Source organism: Myotis brandtii, unplaced genomic scaffold (genome assembly GCF_000412655.1).
Source record: "Myotis brandtii unplaced genomic scaffold, ASM41265v1 scaffold32, whole genome shotgun sequence".
Classification (NCBI taxonomy): Eukaryota; Metazoa; Chordata; class Mammalia; order Chiroptera; family Vespertilionidae; genus Myotis; species Myotis brandtii.
The window spans coordinates 9,751,651-9,776,852 of record NW_005362269.1 but is presented as its reverse complement, the minus strand read 5'-3'; the positions used below and the strand labels follow the sequence as shown (position 1 = coordinate 9,776,852).

The following is a 25,202-nucleotide window of genomic DNA, read 5'->3' as shown; positions in this document are numbered from 1 at the left end:
GTTCAGTCGATTTGCATATTAGAGTTTTATTATATAGGATTATAGCAAAAGTAAGTGACAACTGGATTTTGTAATTAGCCTATAATTTCTAATGTCAGAATGAATGGTATAGATCCCTCCCACAACTTTTCCTTTTATAGTAGAAAGAATGAGCCTATGGACCAGCCAAAGGAAACTGCATGGTTGTCTAACGTCCCAATCCCTGAGGGACAAAGGCCAACTCATTCTGCAATTTTTCATACCATTGTAGATCCCGTCTTTCAAACAGAATTTTGAAAACTGTGGGTAACATTCAATATTGACTGGTTATTATATTAGAGAAGAAATGAAATGCAAAATCTATTAACTTACTAGTATTTCTGTTGCTAGGTATTTTAAAATTGGTGTTAGAGAAATTAAAATAATTAAAGTGAGGTCAAGATCAGAGAAAGAAGCCATCTTCAAGTTTGGCAAATCCTAAAGATAGAAGGATAAAGTGTTTCAAAATTTTACTTCCCAATCCTGAGACACTATGATGTTCAATAGAAAGAGCAATGCCCAGGTGGCTTTTCCATGTTTGCCATTAACTGGTTGTGTGACCTTTGGAAACTCAATGCGTACTAAAAAAATATAGCAGAGCTCTTGGCCTAGGTCAGTCTCCATTTCTCCTACATGTTTGATAAAAAACCATAGTGACAAAGCATAGAGAGAGTAATTTTTGACAAAATCCCTAAAGGCCACTTCATTTGGTTAATGTACTTTGACCTTCACCACATAAAAATTGTTGCTACTAGTCAGAATAATGTTGCTACTTTAAAACAGTGTGTGTGTGTGTGTGTGTGTGTGTGTGTGTGTGTGTGTGTGTGTGTAAAGGCCATACCATGAATATCCACTCAGCTAAAGATAAGGGCGTTAGCTAGAGAACAGACAAGACCTAGGTAAAAACTCTTTTTCTTTGCACTCCTGAGAGGTGAGAAATAGATGTTTAAATTGGATGCAGGAAGCCATGAGGGGCCAAGGTAATGACAGGCAGAGGAAGGTTAGAGCAGCTGTGTTTGTAAAAAATGATGCTACTTTCTTTTGAAAATTTCAAAGGACTTCAAGAAAATGGGGTTCTGGAGGATAGCTCCCTATGTTTTTAAGTTTCAGGGATACAGAGAAAGGCTCTTTGGGCTTAAAAATAACTAATCTAATGTGTGAGATTTTTTTTTTTATCAACAGTAGACTTAGATTTTCAACCTAGATTTTAAAGAACGTTTGCAATGTATACTCTTTAAAGATCAAACATTGTGACATAGAGTCACATTAAGGCTGGGGGGTTCCTTTAGGAGAGCTGAGCCAACAAGGTGCATGGTTAGCTGAGCACTGTAGGCACTAGAGTGAGGGAAGGGACTTTTGCCCCTTTGTTGAGTGACACTACCTTGGTTGGCATTATTGTACCTAATTTATAGCAGGTAAAATGGAGCCTCATTAAGGCTAAATTGACAATTTTCAAATAACTAGTAAATGTAGAGTTAGGCCCTAATCGGTTTGGCTTAGTGGATAGAGTGTCAGTTCATGGATTGAAGGATCCCAGGTTTGATTCTGATCAACAGCATGTACTTTGGTTGCGGGCGGGCTCGATCGCCAGTAGGGGTCGTGAAGGAGGCAACTGGTCAATGTTTCTCTCTCATGGATGTTTCTAACTCTCTATCCCTCTCCCTTCCTCTCTGTAAAATTCATAAAATATATTTTTAAAAATGTAGGGTTGGGACCCCAACTATGTCTGACATTGTGTCCATATTCTTAACCACACCACAAGTTTTGAGGTACAGAAGGCCTGAGCTTTATTACATCATAACCTTTCTACCTTCTGTCTCCACGCCACACCCCAAATGCATCTCTTAATTCTTGTGAAGTGAGGGCATCATGATGCAAAAGATGATCACACTGCTTACACATGAATCTCACAGAAAGGGAAGGCAGTGTTTGGGAATGAGCCAGAAAGAAATGGTCACAATCTTTAAGATATACACGCCCAACCAGACCATTGGGATGCCACCATGGATGAGAATGCAGCATTTTTATTGTAAAAGTCCACATATTAGGCAATTCCCTTTGCGAAAAGGTTTTCAAATACAGAGACAGGGAACAGCTGATAATTAAGATTTAGGGTATGTATAATATATATTCATATTGCCAATACTATGCACACATTGGAAAGCCAGATTTTCTGAGTATCCCCATTATGGAATACATTTCAAGTTGACAATAATAACGTGTCTCACCATTGAAAATTTGCCAACAACTCTCCCAAGGAGTCAACATTTAATATGTTAACAATCCAATACAAGAAAATAATAGATTCTATTTACATGTGTTTGAGGTTATATACTAGAGCACTGGTATATTAAATGTTTGTAAAATTGGCAGCTAAATGTGTTTCAAGATTCATCCAGATGACTTGATGATGACTTTACATGGATTTATATTAACAAAGTCACTGTCTCTTTTTCTACTCTTTTTTAGGTTATCTATAAAGCTTTACGAGCTATGATTGAATTCTGACTTAGAGCAATGATTGCCAAAAAGAAGAACTGACAAAGGATGCTAACATGGAAAAATAAGGATTCAGGATGAATACACAAAGATGGAGCTCTATTCATGATGTTTTGAAGTCTGGGACAACCACTTTATGTGATTACAATCTATTTGAATGATTGCATAGGCTCAGCCTCCTTGTGAGTCATTCATTTGTTATTTCATTTTTTAAATTTAATCTTCAGTACATTAAATATTTTTCACAGACTATAGAATACTATATTCTAAATACTAGTCAGGTATGAGTATTGATAATACCTGTCATGTGTCCTCAAGGACAATTGTCATGGGTCAAGGTTGACTCACTCTTAAACATGAAGAAATAATATAGAACTTTTAATTATTCCCTAGCAGACTCATTTTTGTATACAAATAGCAGACGTAAGTATTGTTTTAAAGGAATATAGACATTAGCTAAAATAAATTTTTGAAAATGAATATAAATAGCCTTAGTTCTTTGGATCCTTCTGTTTTTCTCTACAAAGTCAGGTATCACGTGACAATGCCAACATGAAAAGATGAGTCACTGGTTCCAGGCCAGCACAGAGAGATGCACTGGCATCATATGGGGCCAGTTTACTCCAAACCATACTTGTTGAGCACCAGCTGTGTGCCAGGCACTATGCAAGGTGCTGAGGACCCAAAGAGGACATGAAAAGGACACTGTCCCCGAGGCACTCACAATCACTACAAGCAGATCTTGAGATGGAGAAAGTTTTGTTAAGATCTATAGTCCTAAAAGGAAGGAAAAATAGCAGCAAGCACATACAATCACTTTATACTCTATGAAATTGGGCATATTTAGAGGTGGCAAATGTCTAATATTCAGTCTATATTTTACTTAGAGTGTTTAATATGTCATACGAGGAAGCATAAGCTATTTCAATCTTTATGCATGAGGGAAACGATAGTGAAAAATTTCCCCTCCAATTCCAATCCCAAATCCTTATAATTGCATTCATGATTCTTTTATAGCCCAAAGACACAAAGAGTAAAAGACAATGCTTTATGATGTTAACTTCAGTCCATTTATTTTGGCTCTAAAGAGATGCATGCATTAAACTTGAAGCATTCTATGTTATTGAAATATTTACATCATTGTACATGTGATGTGAAGGAAATTTTCTTTCTATCTTGGGATCGAGGTATAATAGGTTTCTTGTCTAGGTTCTTATATTTAAAATGAGTTGTGATTTGTCTCAAATGAGGGAGATGTTCTGTTGGGATCAATTTACTACAATTTGACCCCAGATGATCTTAGGGAACAGTTTGGGATATTTTGCATCTAACTGTATTTTGAATGGAATGAGGACACCACCACTGCAAATAATCATTGCTTTTACTATTTCAGTTCTGTAGCTGGAAATATCTTGTTTGGTTTCAATGTTCTTGCTCTAATTTCAACTTGCCCTGCAGGTTTGCAACACAGAAACATTATAGTTTAAATTACACTTATCAAAGGCGAGTTGGGTGCAAACAGTATGACATTAATACAATTTACCAGGTTAGAACAAAGAAACAAATTCAGATCATTATAAACCGCACAGAGGATTATTTAAGTGGACTTAGAAAGGACATCTTCTCTCCATGAGATTTAGTAAATAAGACCCTTATAACAATAAGACCCCTACCTCTTTACAGGTAGAGGTAGGAGACCCAATAAACCAAGTTGAACAAGCAGAAGGCCGTGGGGAAGAAGATCCGAGCATATGAGTCCATTTTGGCAATACGGATATGTATCCTCCCGTGTCTCCAAGCTCCTGTTCGGCAATCTTCAAAACAGCAGAAAAAGCTGGCACAGTCCTTGCCGTCCAGACACTCATACCCATATTCTTCATCTCTCTCTTGAAGGTGCGTGGCATTGTTCATTTGAATGGTTGCTGATCTTGGGCGAATATCAATAGTAGGGGCCTGAGACAAGGGGAGGGACAAAGAGGGATCAGAGTTAATTCCACTTGATAAATCTTGGGCTATTTCTCCACAATGTTACCAATGTGAATGATGAATCTGAAAATGAGTACTCGGGAAATTGCTATGACATCGTGATCTACAATGGTGAAATTGAACTCAGAAGGATAGCACATTTGCAGATTTGGAATTTTGAGTTTAAGCAGTGCAGCTGAAAATAATACCATCAAGCTAATAGCTAGAGCAAGGAGATTAACACCAAAAGAACGCAAAGTTTAAAGATTTAAAATCAAACAACTACATGGAATCTTATTCTAGTAAATATTAGATGCGAGCTGGGTTACATGAAGGCATTTAATGGTTTTGCATGTGAGTAGAACAGAGAAATAAAAAATGTATCAATTTTGAAATCAAATTTTGTGTCATGCTTACCTATCAGCAAATAGTAAACCCCTTTAGACTGGGCAAATTTTTAGATGCTTTTAATATAAAATGTTAAAAATATGTATAATATAGAAGTTTCCTGAGTTTATACCATAAGAGTATGGCTTATGTTTTAGAAGAATATGGTACTTTGTGTAATATTCACCATCTAGAAGCTTCAGAATGTCAGCAAGGTTTACCTACTTGTGAGTGAAATTCAGAAAAATATGCTACTGCCTGTCAAACATTACTTAGCATTTGAGAAGAAATTAGTACTAATCAACTGAATGCTAATCTAACTTTTGCTTTGGGATGAATTATAAAATTGCTTTAAGACTCAGTGGTCTATTTGATGTTAATTTGGATGATTTAGTTTTACGATAATATAAATACAAATCCCAGTGTCTCCGAATCAGCTGTCAGAATTCAACTGGGAATACTAATACTATATAATAAAGAGGTAATATGCAAATTAATCCTCATGCCCTCACAAGATTGCTGCCTACAACCATGCCGGCAGGGGGGTTAGTGAGGGACAACCAAATGACTGAACAAGCAGGCTGTGTGGGGCAACCAGGCCGGCAGGGAGGTTAGTGCAAGCAGGCTTTGTAGGGCAACCAGGCCGGCAGGGAGGTTAGTGAGGGGTGACCAAATTACTGAACAGCAGGCTGCGTGGGGCGACCAGGCCAGCAGGGGGGCCGTGTGGGGCGACCAGGCTGAAGGGGGGGGGGGAGTTGGGGGCGACCAGGCCGGCAGGGGTGGCAGTAAGAGGCGACCAGGCTGGCAGGGAGGACAGTTAGGGGAGACTAGGCTCGCAGGGGAGGGGTGCAGTTGGGGGTGACCAGGCCAGCAGGGGGCCAGTTGGGGGCAATTAGGTTGGCAGGAGGGGCAATGAGGGGTGACTAGGCCGGCGGGGGGAGCAGTTAGGGGTGACCAGTCCAACAGTTGGGGGCAGTTGGGGGTGACCAGGCCAGCAGAGGGGGCAGTAAGGGACGACCAGGCAGGCAGGCAGGTAAGTGACTAGGAGCCAGCAGTCCAGGATTGTGAGAGGGATGTCCAACTGCCGATTTAGGCCTGATCCCCGGGATCAGATGTAAACTGAGAGGGATGTCCAACTGCCGATTTAGGCCTGATTCCCGGGATCAGACCTAAACTGGCAGTCGGACATCCTCTGAGGGGTCCTAGATTGGAGAGGGTGCAGGCTGGGCTGAGGAGATTTCCCCACACACACACCCTGCATGAATTTCGTGCACCGGGCCTCTAGTCTTATAATATTGCAAGACAGAGCCAAAGGGCTCCTGGATCACCCTAGAAGGAAGGGATGGGTGTTTTAACTAAAGCATTTTAAAGAGAGTATTACTTTTACAGAACTGACAGGTAAAGCTTAGGCCACAGGAGATTATTTTTTGCATTAGGATTTATAGAACTAAAATTTAAGGGCACATAGGTTATATGTGGTATATGGCAGATGCAGGCAGTGACATTGGATTTCATTTTCATCTGCGAAGAAAGGGTAAGTTTTGGCTTTGGTGTTTAAAGAAGGCCTCTTTACTAATGACATCTCTTAGTGCTTATAGCTTTTTAGCTTCATGTAAGGTCAAAACCTCTGTGAATTAGCATAGGGTTGCTGAATCAACTCTAGAAAAATACAGAACTTTCTCATTCGAAATGTTTTATCTTTAGTAGAATGCTTAAATGTCTATTCATAAAAAACAAACAAACACCATGTAAGCGTTAATACTTAAATTCAGCCGTTGCATGCAGTGAATTTCCATTCCAAAAACATTATACCTTGAAGGAAAACATCCGAAGAAGCTTTGGGTTTGTAGACAGAAAAGAGAATGCATTTCATTTCATTAAAAGAAGAGGAAGATAAAGAAAAGAAAAAAGAGACAAAATAAGATAAATTAAAAATGCATTTTGAAAACATAGTAGGTGAAATAAACTAAAATTATAAACACAGAAGGACAATTTTGAACATGGAACAAAGTATATGCCTAATGTTGAAAAAGAGAATTTGGTGATTGCTAGTGAAATCTTTCATAAATTAACCCACAATTATCTAACTACAAAAGCCAGGGTTGTTCATTTGTGAGGAATCTTTCTATTATTTTATTTTCTAATTATCACTAAGAAGGTCTTAGTAAGTGAATCCTGACATAATGAATCAAAGCACATATTAAATGGGCAAATTAAATTCAGCCTCTCTTTTGCTCCTTAGGTTCTTGCCTGTTCTGATAAAGCATCTAATTGACTTAAAAGGGGGAAATGCATGAAATTCTCAGGTAACTTCATTTTCTCAGTTTCTTTCGTCTTCTTTATCTTCTGCCTTGTTTTCTTCTGTCATCTTCATGACCCTGGATTAAGGAATCCACATGTTTCTATTTCTGAAACAAAATGCACTCTGCAATGACCTACCTGTTAGAGAGGGGCAAAGGGCTTTTTCCCAAGGACTCAGAAAAAGAGAGAGAGGGAAGGAGGGAGGGAAGGGAGAGGAGAGAGAGAGAGAGAGAGAGAGAGAGAGAGAGAGAGCAGAGAGAACTCTTCAGATTTGTTTGAAAGCCAGTCTTCTTGTGCCTTGTAATTGCTGGCAGGTAATAATGCTAAGTATCAGTAGAACCATCTTCTTGAGGGGGGAGGGGAGGGATGAGATGGAAAGTGAAGGAGAGGGAGAAAACAAAAACACAATTAGGAAATGAAAATACAGAGAAAGAAGATGTGAAGGCAAAGAGAGGCAGAACAGACAGGGAAGAGAGGACTGCTTAAAACATAATGAGTATTTGGGGAATTAGAGATAAGCATTTATTTTTTTATTAATCATAAAAAATGATGCTTCTTTCTTTACCTGTTATAAATTCTTATATTCAAATAAACATTTACCATGTAGAGAATTTCACTGGTGTTCTTGGAGATGCCTCCAGATACAACCTAGAATCAGCCAGACTTCCTCATTATAGTTTAGTCTCCCAAAGTCCACGTGTCAGACAGTTAGCCACTATCATATCTCTCATGGCCTTTAGAGCAGAAGATCAGGAAAGGCTATTAAATGGAGTGAATTCCTTGGCCCCTGCCCTGGAAGGGAATGGACTTTAACTTCCATGGGGCCTCCTATGAGCCAGACATTGTTTAGGTGGGTAAATGGGTAGCTATATGCTCTCTTCAACATTAATAATAAAAGACAATTGCTTTCGGCATTCAAGCTTGTGCTTCATCATCTCTATTTAAAGTTTGGTGGCAAGGTGAAGTCATTCTCTCTGTTTCCAAATCACTGAAATCAATCCAGGTTAGTACTTATATAATTATCCACATCAACCATCATTGTCAACTAGTAAACGATAAGAACTTTAATGTGTAAGGTACTGTGTAATGCTTTTTACCTCTGTTACCACATTTATTTCTCACAGCAGCCCTATAACATATTTTATAATATTCTGTTATATATGACAATATAAAACCATAGGAAGGCTAAATAACTTGTCCAAACTATAGATGAGACATTTCTTTTAAAATAAGAAGGTACACAGAGTATGAAACCAATAGAAGTCCTCTGGTGGCAACACACACACACACACACACACACACACACACACACACACAGATATTAGTTGCAAAAGTATAGACTCCAATTTGAAATTTAAAGATTCTTATGGCTTCTTGGTAGAAAGCTTTGGAGAGAAAATTTTAACTTAAAATATCAGTAATTTTAAAATATGATAGTAAGGGGCAGAAAGATGAAAATCAATGAAAGCTGGAATAATAGCAGTGAGAAGAGAGATGCATCTCTCAGCAATGGTTATAGTCCCCATGAAATGAAGAGAGCAAGAGTCTGCCTTAGTGAATCAGGTCTCTCTTAACTAATAACCGTAATGAATCCTTATGTCCCGGTCAAAGTCACACATTCAGTTGTCACCTTGGAGCCCAAAGTGTTGAGGCATAACCTGCAGATAGACTAAACGAGACAAAACCAAAACCAAACCAGGTGGTCTTTCTGCATAAAAATTTCAGTGGTCTCAGTGGGAAATGATACATACAGGGTTTTTCTTCTTTTTGTCTTTGTCCTTGCTTGGTTTCCGATTGCTGACAAAATAATGTAGGGTGCCATACTCCACCAAAGCAGAGAAGACAAATATGAAGCAGACAGATACAAAGAGATCCATTGCTGTGACATAGGAGACCTTGGGCAGTGACTTCCGGGCAATGGTGCTGAGGGTTGTCATTGTCAGGACAGTTGTGATACCTGAAGAGAGGCACAGTAGAAAAGGTCATGTGACCACATCAGCAAGTTGGGTGACTCAGTCACGATGGAAGCTAAACCTGTTTTGTGGCTTCTGATAAGCAACCTCAGTAATGGGAAAGAAAGTACAATTAGAATCATAGACTATGCCCACAAATATTGGTTGCCTCTCAAGTGCCATTTAACTTTGGAGCATCTCTGCTTCCTTAGCTCTAAAAAATGTGATAATTTTGTAATCATTACAATGACTTTTACATGCTTTAGTTGTGAAGAGTAGAACAGGCACAGGGACCATATTGAATATGCCTGATTTGTCCTCAATGCTCAACTTGTAGTCAATGACCTGCTTTTTGCTCAGGGGTCTCTCCCTCATTCCTTAGCTCACTCACCTTGCTCCCTTCTCCCACCATGGTCTTTTGCCAGTGAGCACTCATTTAATGAGTGGTTAAATGAGCAAACAGAGTGGCCATAAGAGGGATTTTGATCACCAGAAGTGTGGACTTCAAGGGAGGAAATTGATTTGAAATCTTTTCATTGAAATATTTGTGGGATGGATAAATTGGAATGCAGCAATCTATTTGTTCCATCCTATATAATAAAAGGGTAATATGCAAATAGACCAAACTGCAGAACAACTGAACAACCAATCAAAGTGTAATATGCTAATGATATGCTAAGACTACTCAACCACTCCCTGTGACATGCACTGACCACCAGGGGGCAGATGCTCTGACCAGTAGGTTAGCTTGCTGCTGGGGTCCAGCTGATAGGGACTGAGTGAGATGGGCCAGACATGCCCTGAAGCCCTCCTGTGGTCCCTCCCTGGCCTGATCATGCACCAGTGGGGTCCCTCAGCCTGGCCTGCACCCTCTCGCAATATGGACCGCTCAGGGGATGTCAGAGAGCCAGTTTCGGCCTGATCCAGCAGGCCACTCCCCTTGGGAGGGCACCAGAAGCAGCGTGAGCCTCTCCTGATCAGGACTGATTGGGCGCAAGCCAGTGGCAGGCACAGAGGGACCAGGATGAGCTGGAGCAACAGGTAGGAACTGCAGGCAGCGTTGGACTGCAGGTTTCGGCCCGATCCCTGCAGGCCACCCAGAGGGACACCACCCATGCACGAATGCATGCACCAGGCCTCTAGTTTATTCATAAGTGTACATACATTACTCAAATAATCATTGCGCTACCAGCTATGTGCCACACACTATACTGGGAATAAAAGATATTTGCATGCTGATGTGAGAGACAGGCATAGCATGTTATACAACACATTCTACTCACAGTGACAGTTAATCATCCTAAAGTAATAGGCTCACATTATTTTGGGTTTGTTTTAGCATGTAGCATTAGACACTGTATTGTTGAATGGTACTTGTAACATAAAGTACCACATATAACGGGAAAAATCAAAATAACTTTATTTTGAAACAGTTGGGAGACTAAATAAGATTTGGCAGAGCACAAATATGCAAATGATGTATTTTTAAAAAATTTCCCCAGTAATCACTCTGCCCTCAGGTTTAGTAGCCTGGGACAGATCATTTTGTCAGAAAATGACCACAGTTGCCAACATTCCTAGGTCTTACTATGGTTTGTATTCTTTGCATGGAATAACTTATTTAACCTAATAAAACCCCATAAGTTAGGTAAAGGAAATGATACATGTTTTATATGTGAGGAAACTGTAATGAATAGAGATTAAAGGATATTTCCAAGTCCATACTATAATTGTGAGTTGCAATTCAGATTGGTTAGATTTCAAAGCCCCAGCTCTTAACTATTGCATGATACTGCCTCCCTAGAAAAGACTGAGAAAGAGATGTGGTTCTAATCTCATAGCTGATTATGGTTTAATAATTCATCTTTCAATAGCTTTATTCTTAGTTAAGTCTTTAGGGAATTTTACGTAGTATAAAATTTTTATTCATGGACCTAGACTCCAATGTCCCTGTGATTCTGTGGCTTTCTTATAATCTCTGTGCACCTTCTTCCTCATGTGAGAAAAAAATATGTGAAAACCTGAGACAAATATCACCATTATATAATAGATTGAGCAAACTATAAATAACCTTGAAAGTGGGGAGATGGATTCTCAAAATTTCACAGGTAATTGTGTCCTCCCAAAAATAATCTTCCTAGTGGTTCATAATTAGCCAATTAACATGTATGTATGTCCTCTAATGTCATCATGATTATGCATGTTGGAATTAATTAACAGCCTATGGTGTTCTGGTAAAGGTATAACAAATTACTCTAGAAAAAATGAATGCCTTGATTTTTAGTGTCTGCCTATTTCGATGGTATTATTACTTTCACCTTGGCTGATGTCAAGCTGCCAATGTGACATCGCTAGACACACTATTGGGAAAGGACGAATGATCAGCTCTCATGAGCTGGTGTGAGTAGCTCCAGCATACAGAACTGCCCAGAGACCAACACAAAAAGTCTGTTGAAATTAGAAGGGTTTTTTTTAAAGCTAACTTAAATTTATTAAGATAATTTACTGGGAAAAAAAAAGCATATTAAGTTTGTTAAGAAAAACAGAATTAGGAAACTTTAAACATTGTTTTTCCTTTTTAATATACTAGTTTTCTTTAAAATGAAACAAAGAGCATTTCTATGTAATTGCTGAATGGATTAAAAGCAAATCAATTTGGAAAGGGGAATAAAGATTACTCGTTCGGGGTACTACTTACCTTGGATAAGTGCTATAACACCAAGAACTGTGTCTTACCTAGAGAAGTTCTGGCTGGCACAGCATCCTTATTGATCCAGAAAGATACCCAGGATAGAACAACAATGAGTGTGCAGGGGATGTAGGTCTGGATGGTGAAGTATCCCATTCTTCTGCTCAGGTCAAAGTAGACACACATGACCACATAATCTCCTGGGAACAGACCAAAGATAGCACCATGCAACCCCTTATCAAAAACTGAAAAGCATTTAAAAATGAGCATATATTCAAATCTCTCACATTTAAAATGAGAGTTCCATACAAGGGTATGTTGAAAACCATCTTCTACCGACATGGGTTAAAATAAAAAAATTTAAAAAAAGCAAAATCCAAATGAAACTGAAGTCTGATCCTTCTAGAAGCAATGTGACTACTAAAAAGAAGGAAGCATTTTTGAGCATATTCACCATATTTTCTTCTTTCAGGTGATTTTCGATGGTGCCTTTTCTACCTGCTTAACACACACAATATCCATAGTTTTTGTTTGTTTGTTTGGTGGGGAGAGATGGAACAGAGCTTTTATACTGTGTCTCACTTGCCTAAAATGAATCCTAAGATTTGTAACAATTTTCTCTTGTTCTCAGGACCTATCTTCATACAAACCAGAGTGTAATATGCTGGTGCTTAAAACTAGTAAATGACTAGTTTACAATGAAATTCCTATGCTGAGACATTTTTTCTCATATTTTCATTGAATAATATGGTTTTGCTTCATAGCAGTTACTTCAATTGGCAATTTCTCATTTATTTGTGTGGTTGTTTTTGTAATGCTTGTCTCCACTATTAGACTTTATCTGCATGAGTCCAAAAAGTGCCTATTTTAGCCCATCATTACACTACTAGTAATTAGCATCCTGCTTGATTCTAAATAGGTATTTCATAACATTTGTTGAATAAACGATCAAATAATTGAGCACACTTAAAAATGTAAGCATAAAGCAAAAAACAAAATATCAAGAGGCTGTATTTTTGAACATTTGGGTTAAAAAAAGGAGTTTATGTAAATAATCCAGAATAGAGTCATAAAGGAATCAAGGAATAACCATATAGCTATACATGAGAACAATTTAATGGACACAATTTGAGGTCTCTGATTTTTTACAATCAAGAGTCATGCATTGCTTTTAAAAGTCCGTGCCCTTCATTTTGCATGGTTCAAAGTGAAATTTTAGGGAATTTTGATTTTTAAGTTTAGAAAATGTACTATGGGGATATATCCCAGTTATCACAGATTTATGTTTTCTTTATATTCTTAGAGAACATCAGTTTTAAAGACTATATCTGCTCTTGCAATGGGAGATGAAGACATAAGAGACTGATTTTCAAATATTGCTTTTTTTCTCTTTACCAAATTATAATTTGTCCTAAAATGCAGGGAGAATGAAATCCAAATTATGTGTTTCATTTTAATTATTTGGCTTCATGCCCACGTTTCCCTACTTACTTGGCTGATTTAGATCTGATTTGAAAATAAGGTACTGTAAAGCCTCATGCAGACAAGACTGATTTAGCAGGATGAGATATTACTGCTCAGCCCAGTTCCTCCTCCCACTCTCAACCTTAAGGCCACACCCTTCCAAGCTGCTGAGACAGAAAGCCCTCATTGGCTCCTTGTCAAGGAAGTAAAGACTCTCCCTTTCTAAGTGGAGTTATGAGTAGCTGCTAACCCTGCCTTTGGTAGATTAATGTACTATTACTTGTCTGAGTCAGGCCTGGCGAAGGCAGTGACAATGACCTGGACACTGGGGAATTTGGCTCCCATTGGAACATCAGTTTCCTCTCATAGATCAATAAGTAGCAATTATTTAGTGATTACCTCTTAAAACTTGAAAGTACAAATTTATTCATTTTATCATTCTTTTTAAATCCTCACCTGAGGATATTTTTCCATTGATTTTTTTTTATTTTTTTAGAGAGAGTGGAAGGAGAGAGAAACATGGATGTGAGAGAGACACATCGACTGGTTGCCTCCTGCATGTACCCCAACCAGGGCCAGAGATCAAGCCTGCAACCGAGGAATGTGCCCTTTACTGGAATTGAACCTGGTAACTTCAGCCCACAGGCTGAAGCTCTATCCACTGAGTCAAACCAGCTAGGGCAAAGGGGCAAAGGTACAAATTTCTTATTTAGAATATAATATACACAGGCTATGATTGAGGATTAAAGACTTTTAATTTGAGATGATCCCTACTAATGGCTATCTTTTCCCCACTCTGTTTCTTTTATCTGAATACCAGAGGCAAATGCAAGATGGAAAAATAAATAGGTTTCTTTTAAAATAATAATATTCAGGAGATACTTTTTCTCCCCTTGAGAAAGAGTATTTTCCAAGTCCTTGAGAGTTTTTTCTGCATATTTTAAATGTGTTAAATGACACTTTACAAGTTATACTATTTTAAATAAATCTGGACAATTTTAGTAACTTCTTTTTACTCCTTATCATGAAAGAGAATCTACACTTTGGCATTAATGTTCTGACTCGCTGAAAGGTGAACTTTAATTTTTCCTCAAATAACAAGATAATTATCTCAATTCAATTCTCCTCTTCCCTTTAGGCCAGCTTCTAAACTTCCATAGCTTTTTAATCCATCGATTTCTATTTTAAGAAAATAGCTTCTGAGCATCTTTCATCTTTACCAGCAAATCCAAAGCTTTTTTTACCACTAGAGTACAGATTCAAATTTGGGAACTGGCCATTTAAAAAGAAAGCAGCTTCCCAGTGATAGCCTGATGCCTGTCTTATCTCTAAGGCCTTATCACTTTTTGTATTTTAAAAAACTCTTGGGCCCAGGAGCCTATGAAATCAAAGCCCCTGAGGGTGCTGCATTAGTGATTCACCAAGTCAAAGGGTTCAATGTCAACCCAGTCAAAGGTGATAGTTTCAGCCACTACAAATTTATTCTTTCTATTGAATTATTCTAACATAAGTATTTCAAGTCATAGCATATTATAAATTAGTGTGTTCCCTGCTTTTGTCCCAAGTTAGGTCATAATGTGCAAGCTATGATTGAGGAGAGAAGACATAGAATTTGAAAAACATCCATTAATGTCTATTCTTTATTTTTTGTAAGTTTCTTATATCTAGTCTCAGGAAGAGACTGTCAACATCAGTGAACAGTGAACTCCAGTTATTATTTCTTTGGAGTGAAATAAACCATATGAAAGTTTTAAAATTCAAATTTACTAGAGCATTTAGGCTCTATTTCATACATGAAACTATCTCTTAAAAACTTGAAGATTCCGCCCTAGCCTGTTTGGCTCAGTGAATAGAGCATTGTCCTGCAAACTGAAAGGTCCCAGGTTTGATTCCAGTCAAGGGCACATGCCTGGATTGTGGGCTTGATCCCCAGTGGGGGACTTGCAGGAGGCAGCCGATCCATGATTCTCTCTCATGGATGTTTCTATCTCTCTCTCCCTCCCTCTTCCTTCCTCTCTGAAATCAATAAAAATATATTTTTAAAAAACTTGAAGATTCCATGATAAAGAAATATGCCCCTCCATTGAACATCTAAAATCAGAAAAAACTAAATACTTTCTAGTTACCAGTAATGTAGCCCTACTATGTGCAGACACTGGGCTGAATGATGTGCATATATTATCTCTAAACATCCTAATCACTTTGTCAAGATAATAATAAAGACTTTATTTTGTTACTCTCTCATGATTCTTCCCCCACTTAACTATAGTGAATAGAGTATATTTTATTCCACCAGGTTAACTTTGAAGACATAATTACTATTGTACTCTTTTTTACATTCCTTTCTCTAGTCTCATCTTTATTTAAATCAACAAATATTTTTAATCTCTGCTATACCTAGAACACTTATTTAGGTAATGTGGAGGTTAGCACCAAAGGAATTACACAACTAATTCTAAATTAAATGGATTAAATGGGAACAAAAGTATTTTCTATCTGACTACAACTTAGATAGAGAGCTATGCTGAGACAATGCATTATATCTACCTTTAGTCTTTTTTGTTAAACTCTTGAATCTGAGGCATAATTCCTTGAGGTTCATTTGACCATTAGCAAGTAGAATAGTTGGTTGCATTTCCATTTGGGGAAATTACTTTCTGAAATTAGATCTATACCGTACCTAACACACAAAAACAAATTTAAAATGGATGGACCCAAATTTAACTGTGAATATAAATAATGCACATGGAAAATTAAAAATTTTTATTGCATGCTTCTATATTTTTTTCTGTCTTTATCTGTCCTGGAATCATATCTCACCTAGATCCATAACTCATCTCATTCCTTTTCCTCATTCCAACCTTCCAAACACTTCCCTTCAACCAACAGACATACATACTCTCTATTGTGACCAGACCTGTGCTAAGATTAAATAAAAGTTAAAACTTTATTTCCTCAGTCGATCAAGCTACACACGTGTCTAGTGACTACTGTATTGTGGTATCACAGATTATAGAAAAGTTATTTCATTGTGGACAGCTCCATTGGACAGTGCTGATCTAAATTAATCTTTCTGGAATGAATTTCTGCTCATTCCCTTCAAGTTCCTGAGTATAGAATCCACACTGCTTAGCATATGATTCTAGTCCATTTTGCCGTAATCCATACTGCACCATCCCAGCTGTGTCTCACATCACTTATGACCATCCCATTTTATGACCACCCAACCGGATTTACTTCCTGCTGTCCCAAGGGGACCTGCTCATTCCTTTGTCCATCATGGTACCTTGAATTTCTACTCTACTCTGTGCTCCTCTAATCATGTCATACACATATGCACACCTTTAAACCATCCAATAATTGCCAGTTGATGTCAGTACACACTAAAATTCTTTAACTTGTCCTGTAACTCTCTGTATGGTCGTTTCCCTGACCACATCTCCAGCCTAATCTTAAATAGTATTTCTTCACACTCCATCTGGAGTCTCCTAGTTCCTCCAATGCCCCCTGCTGCCTCTTGCTTTAGAGTCTTTTCACAGGATGATTCCCTTGGTGCAAACTCTAATACCTCCATCTTAACTGACTCTATTCTTTCTCATATGTCAATTAATTTATCTCAGCATTAGCAATCCTTATTAGATCAGATGTCCTTAGTAAGATCTGACAGCACCATCTATGACCACAGTAGAGCTGATTATACCTGAAGGTATATGACTGGTGTGCATGTTGGAATATGCTCTAGTTTATAATTAGTCCATGAACTCCATGAGCAAAGTAGCTGTATCTACTTTGTTCACTGATTTTACTCTCAGCATCTAGTACAGTGCCTGATATATAGAAGGAATTCAACAACTATTTATTGAACTAAAGGCCCAGTACACGAATTCATGCACAGGTGGGGTCCCTCAGCCTGGTCGACAATCAGGACTGATCTGGGCCATCTCGCCCAGTCCCGATCCGAGCCGATCTGAGCTGGCCGGCTGTGGGAGGGACCATGGGAGGTTGGCTGTGGGAGCACACTGACCACCAGGGGGCAGCTCCTGCATTGAGTGTCTGCCCCCTGGTGGTCAGTGCGCATCATAGTGACCAGTTGACCCATCGTTCGGTCGCTTAGGCTTTTATATATATAGATGAATAAATTTAGCTAAAAAGGCCTTGAAGGAAATTCTTGGTAAATTATACACCAAAAACATTTAAAATCAAGGCAGAGATCAACATGGACTTTTAAAATATTAAACTTTTACTTTAGAAATTATTGCTTCTGGAAATAATTTTACTGGATACTTTGCTGAAGCCTGCAGATGTACATATAAGGTCAGAGAGAGCTGTTAGCAATATTAACTGCTTGCCTAGGAGAAAAGAGGGAAAGGAAATTAGCTACATTAGAGTGGCTACATTATGCTTATTAAAGAATCGATTGGTGATTTCAGCTTCTCGGCCAGATCCAATTAGTGCCAGACGAGAACAAAGGGCTTGGCTGCTGAAACAGAACCATCAGTCTGCCACATCAAGCCTAATAAGTACGTTTCCATCACAGAACTGTACCATTTTTATTTCATCTGTTGCTTGTTTAAGTTCCTATGTGAAAAAAAAGAACAAAATAACAATTGGGGAAATACAATGAAAAATGAAAGTATAAAATATCATATTTTCCAGGCTAAATCTGTCCCAGTGAGGAAAGAGAGCATAGGATGGTGGTGAAAAGCAGGGACCACTTCAGGTTAGAGGCAGAGTTGGATGGAGTCCAGATTTCTTTCAAGGCTGATTTATAAGGGGTTGATCTGTCAGGAAAAGGGGATGAAAGAAGTAGGAAAGGTCAGTGGGGAAAAGCTAAGCATGATTTATTTCAGCCTATGCAGGAGGGCTTCCAGGAGGTTCTGGAACAAACTGCACCACAGAGTTAGTCCCACCTTGAGGCAGGAGAAGCAGTCATTTGTACTCTGCAGGCTGGAGGAGATGGTTCTGTGGTGGCCAGAGGCAATTCTTCAGAGAAGGGGTCAGTAGCAGGCTGGTAGAAGCCAACCTCTGCAGCTCCCAGGGTTAAAAAAAATCCTAGTCCTTTACTACCTGGTTGTGTGACTTGGGATAAGTTCCTTAACATTCTGTGTCTCAACTTCTTTGCTAGAACTCAGGGTTATTGGTGAACCTAAGAAGAGTTAATACTCTTAGTATAATTCCTTAGTGTGATTCCTGACTCATAGTAAAAGGTCCATGCATGTCAGTTATTACAAACTAGTGTAATGTTATATAAAGGAAGCCATTGAAATTCATGGAAGACAATGCATGTTTTATCTTAGGAGATGAAACTGTCAGTCCCAAGAATCCTGCTGCCCAAACCAGTACTGCTTCTGGAGTCAACAGCCTGTTCATTCTGATCCAGTGATCAGGATCATAGATGTAAAACCCCAGCCACACAGAGAAAAATTCCTTTCATTTCTTCTTGAACCTTATGTAACAAATGTAGTGCTTTTAGGAGGATGAAAACTCATTTGTCTGGAATACCAGACTGTCTGACTCAACAAACCATACTAGAGATTTTCTCTCAGAGAATAGCTTTAGACGAAAGGAAGCTCAATATTTACAGCCTCCAGAGATTAGTGGTTTTCTCTAGGTTCACACAGTGAACCTATTGGCTAATATCTCAGTTCTCTACACTTTTACTAGAGACGTTTATTAGTGTAATAGCTTCTCTTCCTTGCCCTCTGAAAAAGCCATCAGATTCTTAGCTCAGTGTGGCCTTTTGTAATACAATTCATTATTGTGAGCCCATCATAAAATTCCAACAATCCAGCGAATAAACTCACCTTGGGATTTATAGTAATAAAACAACTTTGGCTCAGAAGTCTAAAGTTGAAGCTACAAATGAATGCATTTGCCACTTTGATCCATCCAAAGGGAACGCTATTTCCCAGCATAATTAAATCTGACTCCTACAAACATGTGACTAGATACGAAAACATGTTTTTACGTAAGGGCAGAGTAGTTCATGGTTGCAGAAAATATACAGGATTCAGACCTGGGATTCAAATACTAGTGACATTACCAAGGTGCAAAGACTTGGGTAAGTTATATTCTTCCAGTAAATAGGGATATCATACCTATTGCTAAGGCTGTTGTGAAAACCACGTTTGCTAATGTTTGGGAAAGTGTTTTGTAATCTTTCAGAGACAATGTATAGATGAGGTGGTACTTGTAGCTTCCTAAGGACAGTTGTTTGTAAAAGTGCTTCCATGACATTAGTAGGTAAGCTGCCTGTTGAGTGTTTTTTTTGTTTGTTTGTTTTATTTGTTTGTTTTTAGCCCTTGTTAAAAGGCTACCTGGAACGGTCAAGAATAATAGTAAAGCAGTCAATTTTGTTCTTGTTTATATGAACATCAATGTATCCATGAACACCATTAATACCATCATTTAAATATAATTCATAGGCTGGGTCACAAAAATTATGTACTCTTTTCTGTTCAACTTGGACTCTGAAGCGTAGAAGAATTACATATGAACATGGTAGTAAAAGGCAACAAAATGTCCTTTTATGTGTGGTTAATCTCTGCTTAGAGTATTATTGTGACACCAGCAGATCTGTTATACATTTGGTAAGCTCTTCTGAGTCAAGGCCTGGGTTAATTTCTAAAAGCTAATCTAAAAGTTTGCCTCCCTCAGTCCTCTCTTTAGGAACTCAATAGATGCCAGCGAGCTATTCTTAGCAAGTATGTCGGTCTTGCACACTCACCTGTCCTTTGTATTATTAATACCAAAGATTAGATTTGGGTGATGAAGAGTAATAATCCCACCTGTGACAATAGACTTATCTTCCAAACCAATACTACTAGGAATGAAGATGGTATTTAAACTCCGTTTAATTTATGAATGTATCTTACAAACGGTTCCAAAAATAAGAAGACAAAAATAGAAATGTTGTTAATGATTGTAAGTCAAAACTCAGAAACCTCTTCTGGAGAAAGAAGCATATTAATAGAAATACTTTATTTTCTTCTTATTTTCACTCTTTCAATGGGCTTGGCATAGCTTTGTGTTTGAAGCAAGACCTGGTTAATCTAAGCCAGGCATTGACATTTTCTTAAAGAAAAGACTCCACAGAGCTTGAGAAACTTAATGTTATCAGAATACCATGCTTTCTAAAATGGCTTTGAAAGCAGCTGGAAAGAGAACGTTTAAATTCAGTCAACTGCAGGCAATGGTTGCAAAAGGTCAAATCACAAAATGTTCCCCGAGATGTGAAGTCACTGCTGGGGATGCTCTGCAAAATTATAGGATTAAGAACGTGACCTCACTGGCTCTTTGCTCTATGCCCAAGCACTCAATTTCAAAGTATTTTTTAAGTATTTATTTTTCATATATTTTTTCATTGTTGTTTTTCCCTGTTGGAATCCCCTCACCCAGGAAGTCTTTCTTTTTGTGATATTCAAGGTAATTTTTAAGATGTCTGTCAAAAATAATTACTATTGTAAAAATATATTTGTAAATCACATCATACTACATAAAGTTGGTTCTCAAAAGGCTCAACTTTTCTGAATGAAGAAGCTTTCTCTGTTGATGGGGAAAGGGCTAGGCTCAAGTCAGTAGACCTGGGTTCTGATCCCTGCCTGGCTATGATTTTGTGTGATCTTGAGTAAAGCCCTTCTCCTTTCTGCTTCTCTGTATTTCTTTTTTACAAAATATAACTAGTTCAATTAGATAATGGATCTTGAGGAAAGCAGACAACTACATCCATTTTCTGGTTACATTTGGGATTCAAATCTCAAGGCTCTTTGAATTTTCAATTTATATGTGAAAGAATGGATTCTAGCATTAGCCTGTTTGCCTCATGGTGTGTGTGCCTCTTACATTTTATAAAGGTCAGTCTAGATCAGGAGTTGATGTCCAGCACTCTGTCCACAGGGAGGATGAGGACAGTGTTTTATTTTTGAGTAAAATGGGCCTCTGGGAGCAACTGCTTTGAGTGAAGGGTCATGTGAACCAATGTATGTGGTATCTGCCTCACATCCGGCTTCTGCTATTGTCGGATTGAAGGAGATTATCAGAAACCCCTCCAGATCCACTCGCCCCCCCCCTTTTTCTTGAGTTGGCATTTGCTTTATTTTCACAGATGGTATTCCATCAAGAACAATGGTGTAACACTCTACTCGCCAAAACTGACTCATTATACAGGGAGTTTTCAGTGCTTCTATTATTGAATTAGAATTGGGATTTTGATTCTGGGTGTCAGAGCTGAAAGCTAATGTAGAGATCAGGCCAGTGTCTTTGCTTTACAGGCGAGAAAGGAGAACTTTGAGGAGCACAGGAGCTTGCTGAAGGTCACTGTTCACCCACAGCCCCTGCACCAGAAGCTGGGTCTCTCTGTTTCCCACCAAGTGCTTTATTATTTCCATTAACACTATCATTTACATAACTACACTTTGAGCTGTAAGTTGAACTATGGTTTATGCATTAAATATTTAATTAGATTCTCTCCTTTCCCATGCTTGAGTTCCTGAATACATTCCAAAGTTAAACAGCCCTTGCTACAAAGTAAACTGCTCTTATGACTTTCAAAGAATAAGATGGAAAAAATAATGATAATCCTTAATTGTAAAATCTGTCTTATTTGCTAAAGTACTTTTGTTCTCTCAGCACCGAGACAACTTCTCAGCCAGCTGGTCAGGAGATATTTCTCAAGGAAGATTTGATGTTGGCACTAATGAAACCATAGCCTGCTCCAAATCTGTTTAAGTAGTGAGAAAATTGAAGTTTTTTTTCTTCCCCTTTCTAGTCTTCCTTAAAGGGGAAAAATATCTCACTCTCTTTTTAAGCAGTTTCCATAGGATGTGCACTTTGTAGAGTGTATTAACGCTAATGTATAGGTCTTTCACCCCAACCAATTTCTTAACAACCTATTTGATTTGGTGGCATGGAACTACTAATGGGAAATATTTGTAAAAACTGGCTAGCAGGCTTTAGGACATTATGGAACTGAATAAGGCTGCTTTAGGTTAAATATTAGTATCTTCAACTTTTCAATGGCAGATACCCTTGGTGATGGATTCAGGCTTGTGTTCTGAAAAAGGAGAAGATCCTCCTTTCCTTGTTTGCCATGTGTCAGCTTTGGTGAACAATCTGTAATATACCCCGATGACAAAGTCACCAAGCTCATGTGTAGCCTGTCTTTCTAGTGACGTAAACATTCCCCACAAACTCTCATTTCCCTCCTGTAGAGTTTGGCCCTGTTCACACTAAGGAAAGACATGGATAAATACAGAATAGACTTTATAGACTGCTTTTATTCCAGTTCTAAAATCATTCCTTTAACCACTATCACTGAAGAGTAAATAAAGTATCCTATATAATAAAAGGCTAATATGAAAATTGTCCCCTCAGGAGTTTGACTGCTCGCTATGACGTGTGCTGACCACTAGGGGCAGTGTGGAATGAAGGAAGGCTCCATCCGGCAGCCCGGGTGACCACCAGGGGCAGCGTGGAATGAAGGAAGGCTCCATCTGGCAGCGCGGGGAAGGAAGGCCCTGGCCAGCAGCCGGCAGCCTGGGGAAGGAAATCCCCGATGGGCCCTGATCACCAGCTAGGCCTAGGGATCCTACCCGTGCATGGATTTCATGCACCAGGCCTTTAGTATGTTAATAAGAAAAGAGAAAGCATATAGTTTAAACAATGTAGAATTAGAGGGAATCTCCAAAATCACTTAACCCAGCTGTAACTAAAACTCCGAGTTAAAATTATATACTCAGGGTCACACCATTAATTAGTAGGAGATACAAAATATAAAATTCCAATAGCTTGGTTCTTTTTAAAATTTTTTTGGAATTTGAAATTTTCTCATAGTGCTTTTCATTAAAAGCACGGCATGCCACTGAAATAATAACACGCTAACATAATCATAGAGATACGCAATGTGAGTTATCAACTTGTTCAGTTCTTTCATCTTGGAAATGAGGAAACTGAGTCCAAAGAGAGGCTCTCCCTCCCCACCGTTCCCCCTAGAGAACCGAGAGCTGTCTGTGTCCTTGTCAGGTTGCCATGTGTAATGTGGCAGAAGCGGGAGAGTCGAAGAGAGAGAGGAGCTTGGCATTGGGGAAAATTGATGATCCACCTGCTGGGAACTGAGCTTGGAGCAACAGCATCTGCCAGGGCCGAGGTTTCCTTGCTATGTGTCAGGAGAAGGAAAGCCAGGGCAGTTTCTAGCATTGAAGAGCTGTGGCATGTTGTTATGTAAAACAAACCCAGACAAGGAAAGGGATGCCAACAAACAGGCTCGCCACACTTACTCAGCTGCCCTCCGGGGAGAGATTGACAGCCAGAGTCTCTGCCTCCTCTGCCTCTAGGAGTAAAAAGCATGCCGCTTGCTGAGTGTAAGTTGAATGACCCTGATGAAAATCTGAGCTGAAATCAATGCACCTCCTCACTGGGTCTCAGCCAGGGAAGAGCACTTGGGATAGCTACGCAGAGGAGCATCTTGGCTTGGCATGGAGCCACGTTCTTTAATCACCAGAAAGGAAGGGCGTTCAGGAAACTGGACCGGCAGTTACAAGGAAATGAGGTTTTCCCTTTTTCTGGTTAATCCTGTGGCTCTAAGCAAAAGCATAGTAAAGGCTGATTTTGTATCTCATGGTTCCCCTTTCTCTGCTCTCTTGCCTCTTGATGTGCTCTGTCCTATGGGACCCACCATCTCCTTTCCTCCTCCTGCCTAACTTCACACATGGCCTCTTCTTGCCCAAGGCAATGCTCTGTGCTCAACTCGTGTTTATGCGATGCAAACAGTGTAGGCTTTGAGAGCAAATCTGGGTGTGCACCCTGACTCTAGTTCTTACTAGCTATATCACGTTAGGAAAGTTACTGAGCTCCTTGGAATACCAGTTTCCTCATATCTACACTCATTTCTCCTCTGTGTCACATTCCCTCCCTCTGGTTTGGCCTCCTTGGTGAATCCCAGACTTCCAGGCAGAGCTGGCCTTCTTGCTGTCCCTTAGACAGTCCAGCCATCCTCTCACCTTAGTAACTTTGAGGCAATCAGCAGATAGTATCTAGAAATCTGGGAATCCTAACTTTTCAGAATGGTCTACAGCTGCGGTTCTCAACCTGTGGGTCGAGACCCCTTTGGGGGTCGAACGACCCTTTCACAGGGGTCGCCTAAGACCATCGAAAAACACATATATAATTACATATTGTTTTTGTGATTAATCACTATGCTTTAATTATGTTCAATTTGTAACAATGAAAATACATCCTGCATATCAGATATTTACATTACGATTCATAACAGTAGCAAAATTACAATTATGAAGTAGCAACGAAAATAATTTTATGGTTGGAGGTCACCACAACATGAGGAACTGTATTAAAGGGTCCCGGCATTAGGAAGGTTGAGAACCACTGGTCTACAGGGTCCCAACAAACCTGATAGTGCAACTGTTCTGTGTGTTTGCACTGAGGGCTTTTCAGTGTCTGTGTCACCCACAATGTTGGTGGGAAATGGCTTGGTCACTAGAACCCAGATGCCCACTGATTATTTTATACCTTCAAAAGAAAAGAAAATCTAAAATGATTTATAAAACTTAACTCCAAGGCAGAAAGCATACATAAGACAGCAAAATAACATTGAATATCCAAAGGATTAAATAGAACTCCAACACCAAATATAGCTGGCCCAAAAATTCAACTGGAAGCAAATAGATATACATTTTAGGGATTAGAAGAAAAAAAATTAGAGGCAATAGGTTCTTGTAGTTGTTTCTCTACTAAAAAGTGCAAGTCTCTGACATCTCAAGATACAGCATATTTACTCCAAGGCTTATCTGCCATAGACCAATTCCAGCATGTCATAATTTCAAGAGTTTCATCAAAAGGTTGATGAGACTTGGGGACTCAACAGGGTTGAGTCACACATGTAGTTACCTGTTGGGAATGGCTAAAGGCATTTC

At 38.9% G+C, this 25,202-nt stretch overlaps 1 protein-coding gene across 7 annotated transcripts in view; it reads right to left on the bottom strand.

Moving 5' to 3' along the window:
* Positions 1-2,022: 2,022 nt before the first annotated feature.
* The window catches only part of GABRG2 (gamma-aminobutyric acid (GABA) A receptor, gamma 2), an 88,173-nt gene continuing 64,993 nt past the window's right edge, over positions 2,023-25,202 (bottom strand). For 6 of the 7 annotated variants that reach the window (XM_014543178.1, XM_014543177.1, XM_014543179.1 and 3 more), the window contains 4 exons: positions 11,859-12,011; positions 8,922-9,127; positions 6,682-6,705; positions 2,023-4,470 (listed from right to left, as the gene is read on the bottom strand). In XM_014543178.1, coding sequence (XP_014398664.1) covers positions 4,195-4,470; positions 6,682-6,705; positions 8,922-9,127; positions 11,859-12,011 — 659 coding nt within the window. In that variant the 3' untranslated portion in view covers positions 2,023-4,194. The remainder of the gene's footprint in view (positions 4,471-6,681; positions 6,706-8,921; positions 9,128-11,858; positions 12,012-25,202) is intronic. The other variant, XM_005870577.2, reaches the window with a different exon arrangement.